This window comes from Pavona decussata, unplaced genomic scaffold (genome assembly GCF_977016875.1).
Source record: "Pavona decussata unplaced genomic scaffold, jaPavDecu1.1 SCAFFOLD_367, whole genome shotgun sequence".
NCBI classification, from domain to species: Eukaryota; Metazoa; Cnidaria; class Anthozoa; order Scleractinia; family Agariciidae; genus Pavona; species Pavona decussata.
Genome location: NW_028145743.1, coordinates 302,910 through 315,000, shown reverse-complemented (window position 1 = coordinate 315,000; position 12,091 = coordinate 302,910). Strand labels below are relative to the sequence as shown.

The window sequence follows — 12,091 nt, the reverse complement described above, 5'->3', positions numbered from 1 at the left end:
CGAAAACAATAACAGGAATGCGCTAAATTGGTTTATTAGAATCAAGTGATTTCTACGAAAACGGCGTGATAAAGATTAAAAATCTAAGGCCAAAAAAGCTACGTTGCTTTTGTAAAAGCTTCATATAGGTCCTGACATTTAGTACCGTTACCATTTAAATTCTATTTTGTTGCTCTCCTAGAAATCGACCACAGCCGCCCCAACCACACAGGTAAAGTAAAATTGTGTTAGTCAATTTTTGTCCTCTTTTGTCAAGCTCTGTCTATTCTAAAGCAAAAGTTATAATAGGTTTTTGCTTACTGCTCTAAGACTCCCAGCTAAACTGGATTGACAGGCATCTCCATGTTCAGTTCTTTTGAAACTTGTTTTGGGCTCCCGGTTATGTTTAATGGTCTGTTTTTTCTTTGCCGACCCAACAGTCCATCAAAGAAAGGGGCTTGCAACATCGATAAAACTATTGTATTTCGATACAAGAAGATCAAGCCTTTTAAGATCTAAAGGATGATCTGTCTGCAAAAAATCCAACAACAACTTCATTTCCTTATATTCAATCATTATTCAATATTTTCTGGAAGTTATAACTTTACTTTTTTTTTCAGAGTGTGTTAGTTCATATCTGATATATCTTTATCTATTTTCATTGGTTGCAGGATTGAAGCTTGATATGGGTTTTGAAAGTCATCATACGTTTACAGAATATAGATGTTGCGTGATCGCAATTGTCACCCAACAGTTTCTTCATTATATCGCTGAATGTAGAATAGGTTGCTACTTAATGTTCTCTTACTTAAATTTGCTCATAATTATTAATATTATTAATATAGAGTCCTAAAGTGATGGTATCACAAACACTTAATTTATGAAATCATGAGAAAAATGCCTACTTGCCAAAAAATCAGCATCGTATTGCAATTTTGTGAGATATTAGCGTAACGTTATGAACTAACTCAAAATTAGAAGGGTCTGTACATGCTCATTCTGAAAATCTCAATAACTCCCATAATTTCACAAATTCAAACATTTGTCACATCACTCTTTAGGACCCTATTGTACTGTGCGAACAGGAGTTTTCATTTGAATGGTCGAAACTAAGAATTTTACCCATGGAGCCACCTAGCACGATACAGAACAGGAAAGTAAAGTTCAGCATGGTGGGTAGAGGCACTGGAAATATTTTATGGCTGAATAGCCACACTTTAAGATTCCATCCACACAGGTAAATCAGGGTACAGCGCAGTAGAGTACAGTAGAGTACAGCATAGTAGAGTACAGTACAGTACCGTACAATACCGAACATGCTACAATTGTAGTTATGTAATGCTTTGAGTGGTATACCGTGAAATACCCCACGAGTGACTTGATTTTTCTTAGTATACACACGAGCTTTTAGGCGAGTGTTTTTTTATACAAGGAAAAATCAAGTCACGAGTGGGATATTCAAGATATACTGCGAGAAAGCATTGCATAACTAATTTATACCATGCCACTCATTAAATTAGCACAAAACGTCACTCTTTAATGCTTAAACAGCAAATACAATCAGTGAAAAAATGTTCAACAGCTTGAAATCGCTTCTTGAAAGTACAAAATTTTGATGAAAAAAAATTTAAAGAAGTATAAATAGGTACTGCTCAATCTTTCGGCGTGTACCATTTGTAGGCCTCGCGGAACGCCGGGATTTTTTTGTGGAATACTACCGGTTGCATAACGCAGAATATACAACGGGTTTCTAGCTTTCTGACTGGTTGTAGTCTCTATGGCATGCATGGGGTACAGTACAGTACAGTACAGTACAGTACAGTACAGTACAGTACAGTACAGTACAGTACAGTACAGTACAGTACAGTACAGTACAGTACAGTACAGTACAGTACAGTACAGTACAGTACAGTACAGTGCAGTGCAGTGCAGTGCAGTGCAGTGCAGTGCAGTGCAGTGCAGTGCAGTACAGTACAGTACAGTACAGTACAGTACAGTACAGTACAATACAGTACAGTACAGTACTGTACAGTACAGTACAGTACAGTATAGGACAGGACAAGACAATATAGGACAAGAAAGCACTTAATTAATTTAAACAGTGCCACACAAGGAAGGTCTTTGGCAGTGAAGTAGTGAGGATTTTCCTCACAGACATGAAATTTTTAAATAAATTGCACTTAGCCCAAGGTTTGTGCTGGGAGTGTATTGATGTTTGATTCAGTTGTCAGTTAATTTTATGACAGGGAAAAAAGCTAGCAATTTGTCTTCATAAAATATAACATTTGGTGGAACCGCCAACTAACTGTGCGTTATAACTGTATGGAAACACTGTCAAATACAAATAACTGAAGCTTTCCACTCAGGTGTCTCTGTTAGTTTATAAGAATCGATGGACGCACTATAAGACTTCCCTTGACCCCGAGGAGTTGGTAAGGTGGGAAGAAGACAATTTTCCCCGCGTAAACTTTCCAATAAGTAACGCACCACTCTTTTCAGACATTGCCAAGATTCATATTGGAAAAATTTATTGAGAAATATCAATGTTTGTGATGGTCTGTTAAAATGTCTTAAACTGGAGAATCAATGGAAGATGAGAAGATGAGAGAAGATAAAAAAAAGTAGCCTTAGTTGATAAGGCTAATTGGCCATTGTGAAAACACACAAGGTGACGTCTCGAACGCTAGCTCTTTGTCAGAAGAAATTAAAGATGATAAAGTAATCAGGAACGATAGTAGTACATCTGTCTCTATTCATCTATATGTTAGTTCAGGTTGAATGACAATGAAACAGTATCTGAGGATAGTGTCAAGATAGAACGTCGTCAGTTGAAAAACTCGTCTCTAGTACCCCTTAGGCGGTGTAAAATAAATAAATAAATAAATAAATAAATAAATAAATAGATAAATAAGGGCCTGTCTTTTCTTCTCAACGATCAGTACCTAATATGCCTGGACAGGAGATAACATTTCATTTAAGTGATTTCTTGTGTGGGTGACTTGTAAATTCATCTCGAAAAAAATTATCGAATTCTCAGTATCTAATATACCTGCGAAACCATTTTTCCGCCCTCTCTGCAATATTTTCTAAGTTGGTATTGTGTTTAACTGACGGCATTCTATTTAATCTTTACACTTAAAGTCATTTCCTCAGATACTGTTTCATTACTATTCAACCTGAAGTAACATATAGATAAATAGAGACAGATGTAATACCATCCTTCTCGATTTCTTTATCGTCTTAAACTTCTCCCCGTGCGAAGTAAAGATATATCATTTTGGATTTTTTTTTTATGTAGGCCAATTAGCTTTTTTGAAGGATTAATGTAGGTCGCAGTTTAATAAGTAGATTCCTGGTTAGTTTTCTTTCCATTTAATTTTAGATTAAAATGATGACTATAACCCTTTCTTGGATAATTTAATGTTGTAAATAATTTTTCAAACCATGTGATAAATAATGTGTTTAAAAGCTGTTTGAAAGAATGGAATAAAGGCTACATTTATATTTACGTATAATTCCCTGCCTTTTACACCTCTACGTTTTGCGAACTAGTCCCATGACCTAGAATTCGATAATTTTTTTCGAGATAAATTTACAAGCCATTCACACAAAAATCACTAATGAAATGTTATATTCGGTCCAGTTGAACAAAATAACACCTTAATTCATAGCTTCCACAATACATACATAAAAAACGGCCGAGTACTAGCGTTTTAATCTGAGCATCACGCCAAAGACAGACATTCCTCACAATGTATCTCTCCTTTCGAGATAAATTTACAAGCCATTCACACAAAAATCACTAATGAAATGTTATATCCGGTCCAGTTGAACAAATACACCTTAATTCATAGCTTCCACAATACATACATAAAAAACGGCCGAGTACTAGCGTTTTAATCTGAGCATCACGTCAAAGACAGACATTCCTCACAATGTATCTCTCCTTCGCGTTCCTCTCGCTGCTGTTTTTCAGTGGAGCTTTGAGTGAGTTCAACATAGAAGAAGATGACCACGAAGAAGATCCGATAGATTTTGCTACGGTAAGTTTACGAAGCCATTGGCTTTCTCTCCAAAAAAAAAATAATAAACAAACGAAAATAGTGCTGCAAGCGCAAGACATTACCGTAAAATTCTAAATAGAAGTGATGAAAAATGAGCTTGGGGAGTGTCCTTTAATAACACCGGCACCGTCTTCCTTTTGCTACTGGGCGTACGTTCTGTGTACTCGGAATTATCCGGGGTTAAGTTCTGATTATTAAAAACTTTGACATGGCGAGAAAAGGCTCTGTACAATAGCTATTGCAATTAAAAATATATGTATATAGACTATGTAAAATTCATCCCAAGACCTTTTATGCTTGACTGTAGGTCCGATTTTGATTTTGATTTCATTTAAATTTATTTACTTATTAATCTAAACAAAACCCTATAAGAAAGTACATAATTTTTCTTTATAATTACATTCTTCGATGGTGATAGACACTGCTTATGTTTCTATTGCAGGGTGAACAAAAGTCTCGGGAAAATACGAGAGAGAGGTTTCCTTGAAGAAATCATTGGTGTAATTTTAAGTGCAAATATCAATAAACGCTTCGTAAAATGAAAACGTGATTGTTTTTGTTGTTGTAATTGTTATTGATGCTTACTGAAATTTGCTTCTTGCTCACGGAAAACGCATCACTGCCACAGCCTCGCCGCCTTGCTCTGGGAAACGATGATGAAGAATCCGTTAATGTTTACGTTTTATCTTCAATCCTCTGGCGTACAATCGCAAACATTTATCCCTACAGTGTGGTGTATCACGGAGCGGGTTAATTGTTTGAACTCTCTCTTCGATCCACACCCTTTTGTTTATCATTATCATTATCATTATCATTATCATTATCATATAAATTTTATTATTATTATTATTATTATTATTATTATTATTATTATTACTATTATTATTATTATTATTATTATTATTTTATTCATTTATTTTTTTGTTTTGTTTTGTTCTGCGTTTTTCTATTTTTACAGTTGATTCCCGATAACTTGAACATTTAACGGAAATTGAAAACGGTTCGAGTTATCGGGAGTTGAGAACAATATGTCCAGGGTTTTTTATTCACTACACCCCGCACTGTAATTTAATTCCCAGGCCTTGTGCTGGATCTTCGTTACGATATTTTTTATAGTATACATGTTTCGGATGAGACTTTATCCATCTTCAGTACAGAAAACCCGCTAGTGGGTGTCAAATAAATACAAAAAGTCTACAATAACGCTTATTTACAGCGTGACAATAAATATAGAGCAAATAACAAATTAATATCAACTGGGCAAGAAAAGTAAAAATATGGCTGATTACGGCGTGACGATAATAAAGGAACAGAACAAAAATGCATGCAAAGTATAGACAAACGAAACTAAATAGCTAGTGAGAGATAAACGTGAAAAATTAGCCTTGATTTTGAACTTGAAACGAGTGGAGGCGGAGTGTAAGATGGAAAGACAATCTTAACAACATAAAGCTCGGCAGTTTTCTAAGCTTTGAAGGTGCTGTCTGAGAATTTGGGAATTTTTGTTAGTGAAAAATTCGTCTAGCGAGATGTCGGCTAGTTTTGCCGACATAAAATATATCTTCTGAGATATTATTTCAACGGAAGCATAAATAGAGTGAGAATTGGGACAGAAACAAAAAGTGAAGGGATAGAGGTAATTAGGGAAAGTCTACAAGCCTCTCCATTCAGTCTACTATGGGGAACACATTCTAGAATGATCTGACACATAGTATAAAAGACTGTGAACTATCCATGTATGCTGATGACCATCAACTTTATTCCATCGGCCAAAGGGTCGAAGATGTTCAAAAAAATCTCTATGGAAACACTTTCAAATACAAATACAGCTGTAACTGAAGCTTTCCACTCAGGTGCCTCTGTTAATTTATAAGAATCGATGGAAACACTATTAGTCTTCCCTTGACCTCGAAGAATAAGTAAGTTGGTTAGTAGATTACCCCCCCCCCCCCCTTCCCCCTTCCCTGTAAACTTTCCAATAAGTAACGCACCACACTTTTCGGACTTTGTCAACATTCCTATTGGAAAAATTTATTGAGAAATATAAGTGTTCGTGACGGTCTGTTAAAACTTGTTAACTGGCGAAATCATTGGAAGATGAAGGGACGAGAGAAGATAAAAGAAAAGCAGCCTTAGTTGATAAGCTATATTCGCCACGGTAAAAACACACAAGGTGACGTCTAGAACGCTTACTCTTTGTCAGAAGAAACTAAAGATGATAAAGTAATCAAGAACAATAGTAGTACATCTGTCTCTATTTATCGATATGTTAGTTCAGGTTGAATGATAAAGAAACAGTACCTTAGGATATAATATGACTTTAAGTGTCAAGATAGAACGCCGTCAGTTGAAAAACTCGTATCTAGTACCCTTTAGGCGGTGTAAAATAAATAAGGGCCCGTCTTTTCTTAGATTCTCAACGATCAGTCATTATTTGTATCTAATATGTCTGCGAAACCATTGTTCGACCTCTCTACAAATATTTTCTAAGTTGGTATTGTGTTTAACTGACGGCATTCTATCTAATCTTTACACTTAAGGTCATGTCCTCAGATACTGTTTTCATTATCATCCAACCTGAACTAACATATAGATAAATACAGACAGATGTACTACCATCCTTCTCGATTTCTTTATCATCTTAAATTTCTCCCCGTGCGAAGTAAAAGTATATCAATTTTGATCTCTCTCTCTCTTTTTTTTTTTTTTGTCCATTTAAGCCAATTATATTTTTTGGAGGATTAATATAGGTCGTAGTTTCAGTAACAAGGAGATTCCTGTTTAGTTTTCTTTCCATTTAGTTTGAGATTAAAATGATGCTTACTATCGTTTTTCGGATAATTTAGATTTGATTACAAATCATGTAATAAATAATGTGCTTAAAAGCCGTTTGGAAGTATGGAATAAAGGCTACATTTAGATTTATGTATAATTCCCTGCCTTTTACACCTATATTTTGCGAACTAGCCCCATGACCTAGAACTCGCTACTTTTTCGAGATAAATTTACCAGTCATTCACACAATAAATCACTTATGAAATGCTATATCCGGTCCAGTTGAACAAATACACCTTAATTCATAGCTTCTACAATACATACATAAAAGGAGGCCGAGTACTAGCGTTTTAATCTGATCATCACGCCAAAGACAGACCTTCTTAACAATGTATCTCTCCTTTGCGTTCCTCTCGCTGCTGTTTTTCAGTGGAGCTTTGAGTGAGTTCAACATAGAAGAAGATGACGACGAAGAAGATCAGATAGATTTTGCTATGGTAAGTTTACGAAGTCGCTGGCTTTTTCTAAAAAAAAAAACAAATATTGCTGCAAGTGCAAGTCATTACCGAAAAATTCTAAATAGAAGTGAAGGAAAATGAGCTTGGGGAGCGTCCTTTAAGAACACCGTCTTCCCTTTGCTACTGCGCGTACGTTCTGTGTACTCGGAATTATCCGAGGTTAAGTTCTGATCATTAAAAACGTTGACATGGCGGAACAAGCCTCTGTACAATAGCTATTGCAATTAAAATATATATGTATAAAAATAGTGGTAACTGCCCTTTTTTCCAGAAATAAATAGCGTTCGGGAAAAAATTACCTACACTCATGTATTTTAACCAGGGCACAGAAAGCTAAGGCGTTTCAGAATTGTTTTTGCTTGGTCATTTCTCACAATTTTCTTTTTGGATTTCAATAGTCCTTTCTAAGATCAGCTCATTCCACGTCGTGACAAACAGTTGTAAAATACCTCTGAATTAGGAAGCCAGTCCTTAAACACATTCAAACAACGTCCATTTTCCATCTCAATAGAATTACCTCAGGCAATATCATTACATATCGCCTGCACGATCTGGAAACCATGACGAAACCACAGCAATCAAGAACTTCCAGAATTTCTTTCACCTCAATGTAACTGGTGAGCTGGACGAAGAGACTATGAGAGAGATGAAAAAACCGCGTTGTGGAAACCCGGACATCATTATCGACGAAGATCGAGGCAAGCGATACGCAACCTATGGCAAATGGCACACGACAAGACTAACGTTTTACCAGGAGTATAGCGAGGACATGTCATACTACTATCAACGGTTATTTATGGAGGCAGCCTTTAAAAGATGGAGTGACGCGGCAGCGAGGTTGACTTTCACCAGAGTCAATGATCCGTGGGAAGCTGATTTTTCGATCAGGTTTGAAGAAGTGACAACATTTTGAAAATTATCATGTGAAATGTGTCCTTATCACAGAAAAAAAAAAAGAAGAATTCTAGGCATTAAAAAGGCACAGGCCAATCTTAGGGCGGCTGTGTTACCAGCTGTCAGTTACAATTGAAGCCATATTTCAGCTAGCAGTTAATCATCTTCGTTTGCCATGTATACTCCAGGCTAAGAGAATTACTGTCAAGTTATTCATCAAAAAAATCCACTCTATACTAAGGTAAAGTTTAAACATCTCAGATAACATGCTTCTAAGCTATTACTTAATAAAATCTCGGCTGGCAGTTAAATTTTTAACCAATTATCAGCTATCAGTGAGTAACAAACTCACAACCACATGCGCCTTTTCTAACCGCTAAGAAAATTTGTCTCATTTTCGGTGTAGGACCCCTTTAAAAAAGATTCGCAACTTTATCTTATTTTCCCGTGGTTGTATTTTATAGAGCTCGCCTTATGTAGTTTTGTAGGAAAGGGCAAATAGAGCGCTCGCGTCAATAATAAATCACTTCTGAAAGAAATTTTACATTGCAAAAGGTGTACAATGAACTGAGGAGGGAGTATTTCTTTAACATATGCACTTCATTCTAAACTACTCTGCCGCTTGCACCCAAACATAGTTCTAGATTTGGAGATTCTCACTGTAATAGCGGAGCGCCGCTCCGGCGCGCGCGCGCGGAGCCCCAAAAGACTGCTTTGAAGTTAGCAGTATTTTGCTTAAGGTCATTCCCCTAAAATAGAACCTACGCTCAGATTTTTTCCAAACTTTGCCCATGTGTGGTTCACTATATGTAAACTGCAGAAGTGAAATAAAAAGAGGGGGTCACCATGCCTGTTCTTCAGCAACGAAGCATTGAAATATGGTAATTTCTGCATGTTTGGACAAAAAAGACTATAATAGAGTATTTGCCAAAAACAGGAATTATTTTCTGAAGTGAACAGTTAACGGCTCATTTCATGGAAATTTTTCCCTGTTCATAAATCATTTTCAATGTGAAATCTGTTTGAAAACTATTCCTAACCAGTACTACTGAGATATTCAACAGAATAATCTAATTCGTTACCTCTGAAGGTAGGCCAAAATGTCCATTGGCTAGATATTAGGCGCAAATTTGATATTTCTAACACTAGGATTTTCCTTAAACTTTCACGGTAGTTGGCAAACGATATTGTGGTTAGAAATCTGAAAAGAGAAAATAGGTTCACCGGGTTGGTTTTGCAGATATTTCACAAAGCAGTGGTAAGTCGAGCTTCAAGACTAGTTTCTCCGCGAAGGGACTGGGGCGAATCTTATGAAAACACCTTAACTTCCGCGCAAAATGCAAATTAAGAATTTTGTTGTTAGATGGAAGTCAGATTGAGTGATACTCAGTAGTTAGCTAGAAATGAGCGTAATTTTTTTATTGTGCCATTGTGCGCAGTAGATCGAGTTGCGCACTGCAAAACAGGGGAATGACCTTAAGCTTAAGTTAAACGGCGTTTCAAAACTGCAAGAAAACAATATCTTGCAAAACAGCAAACTAGCAAAGTTTTGTCAACAAAATTGCATGAATATACTCGCCTCTTCTGAGAATAACCAGTCCATTTATTCCATTGCTGATTTTTTCCGTTCGTTTTACAACGTTAAGTGAGCGAAACGTTTCACTTTAAGAGGAAAACTCCAACGTTTCGTCGCGCCGGATCGGAGTAAAATGATTTCACTTCAAGATTCTGATGATGTGCCAGTCGATTTGTTTCTCCCGCCGCTAGTTGCCTTGCTCTTTCTCCTGCTGTTGGTGACATAAATTGACTTTGTCGTCTTTGTTTTGGTTTTTCTCAAACGGAGTTGGCGATGCAACTTTCCGCCAAACAAATGCGGGCGGCAGCGCAGTTGGCCATGCATTTTCCCGCCGAAAAACAACCCGGGTTGCAGCAAATACGCTCATCTATGTAAGCCAATGTGAAAAAAGGGACTCAAACCCGGGGGTCAGTAAAACGCGGGGTCGGGGTCGGGGTCGGGGTCATTTTTTTTTCTTTTTTTTTTTTTTTTTCTCTTTTTTTTTCAACATCACAGGTCATTTGTGGGTCAAATAAGGATTAAAGCCAATGTAAAAAAGTCAGGTCTCTAAAGCTCACTAGCTTAGGATAGGTCATCGGTGACAACACTCGATACAGTTCCGTATTCTGGCGGACTTTGGTTCCGTGAATTGACTACCTTTTATTCTTCTACGAGACAATTTATTTCCTTGAACTAACAAATTCTTGAACTAGAACGTGCATGAACTCATGAACACCCCCGCCGCCTTCCATGATCGTGCTCGTTTGTTACAGTCAATCCTTGTCACGCGTGACTATTATTTCCGAGAATGAAATAAACATGCGTTCGAATTCCTTTGTAAAGCTCGGCATTTGAATGGAATGTAGAACATTTCTCTGGAAATCTTTCCGAAAAAGACAATTCATGAATTTTTCAGCAGCGATGTTTTATGAAAATTATTTGACATCGGATTTCCATACAAACACTATTATTTCAAGCCTGTTTGCCTACTCGTCAAAATGGTGTCGAAAACCGTGATAAGGCCTATATGCGTTTCAGTTTTGATGTCGGCAATGAGATTTCAGAGTTCTCGTAGAAATTTCCCTAGTTTATTGACGGTATAAAACTATGAATTTTTCTTTATATTACAGCACAAGTATTTCAAGAATAACAATTGCCTCTAAAGTATTTTGAATCTTTTTTTTTTTGTCAGTCAATTTGTTGTGGACTCACTCGGCTACGCCTCGTGAGTCCACAACATTTTGACCACTGTGATGACGAATATCGTTGTCAATAAGAGTACAGACAACGCTAAACCACATTCGATTTGTTAATTGTTTCTACAGCTTTGGAAGAAGGACTCACTCAGGCCCCGGAGAAGAACAATGCCAACTTCTATTTGATGGTCCAGGAAATACATTAGCGCATGCGTACTTTCCTCCAGATGGACGAATCCACTTCGATGACGATGAGTATTTTACTGTACTTGGTGACCCTACTGGGTGGTGGTGGTGGCGGAAGGAAACTAGGTCGTTTTTCTACATAGCTGTACATGAGATTGGTCACGCTTTGGGGCTCAGACACTCGAATGTTCAGGCCTCAGTCATGTGGCCAACAGCGAGGGGTGGAGTACCTGTCCTGCACCAGGATGACATTGACGGCATAAGGTCATTGTATGGTAAGTGTTGGTTGATGTTCTCTCATGGAATACATATTTTTCCTTCTATATTTCATATATTTCACTAACTGAAAGTATGGAGATTAAATCTTAGGGTTATACATATAATCAAAGCCAAAAGGGTTGGGACAAATTCGCATTTACGATGTTTCCCTACGCACGCGACAGAATCACGGTACGCGCAGACGATAAGTGTCCCTTCCCCGACCCCCACCCCTTTACAATGATGCCGGCCGTGTACTAAAAATGACTTGTTGATTTCAACATTGTCTAGGGGAGGAGGGTGGAGGTGGGGTTAATGAGATGGGCTTAAAACGAAAATCATGGCTTCATTGGTCAGTCACACCAAATTAGCAGTTAATACGAGGAGTTTGTAAAATTTGTCCCAAGACCTTTTATGCTTGACTGTAGGTCCGATTTTGATTTTATTTTAATTCATTTACTTATTTATCTAAACAAAACACTATATATATTTTTTCTCTTTATAGTTACCAGGAATAGTTACATTAGTCGACGGTGACAGGCACTGCTTATGTTTTTATTGCAGGGTGAACAAAAGTCTCGGAAAAATACGAGAGAAAGGTTTCCCTCGGAAGAAATAATTGGTGTAGTTTTAAGTGAAAATATCAATAAACGCTTCATGGAATGA

General features: G+C 37.1%; 2 protein-coding genes across 3 annotated transcripts in view; both read left to right on the top strand.

Moving 5' to 3' along the window:
• Window positions 1-3,483, top strand: part of LOC146452499 (matrilysin-like) — an 8,686-nt gene extending 5,203 nt beyond the window's left edge. The window contains exons 4-5 of the mRNA XM_085097789.1: window positions 182-211; window positions 651-3,483. Coding sequence (XP_084953915.1) covers window positions 182-211; window positions 651-656 — 36 coding nt within the window. The 3' untranslated portion in view covers window positions 657-3,483. The remainder of the gene's footprint in view (window positions 1-181; window positions 212-650) is intronic.
• Window positions 3,484-7,173: 3,690 nt separating this feature from the next.
• On the top strand, window positions 7,174-12,084 carry LOC146452498 (matrilysin-like). 2 transcript variants are annotated; one of them, XM_085097768.1, is made up of 4 exons: window positions 7,174-7,315; window positions 7,848-8,224; window positions 11,111-11,442; window positions 11,990-12,084. In XM_085097768.1, exons 1-4 carry the CDS (start codon window positions 7,208-7,210, stop codon window positions 11,992-11,994), a joined length of 822 nt encoding a protein of 273 aa, XP_084953894.1. In that variant the 5' UTR covers window positions 7,174-7,207; the 3' UTR covers window positions 11,995-12,084. The 2 variants fall into 2 exon arrangements, with proteins under 2 accessions (XP_084953894.1, XP_084953891.1); XM_085097765.1 differs by lacking the exon at window positions 11,990-12,084 and having other exon boundaries at window positions 11,111-11,618.
• Window positions 12,085-12,091: the final 7 nt, after the last annotated feature.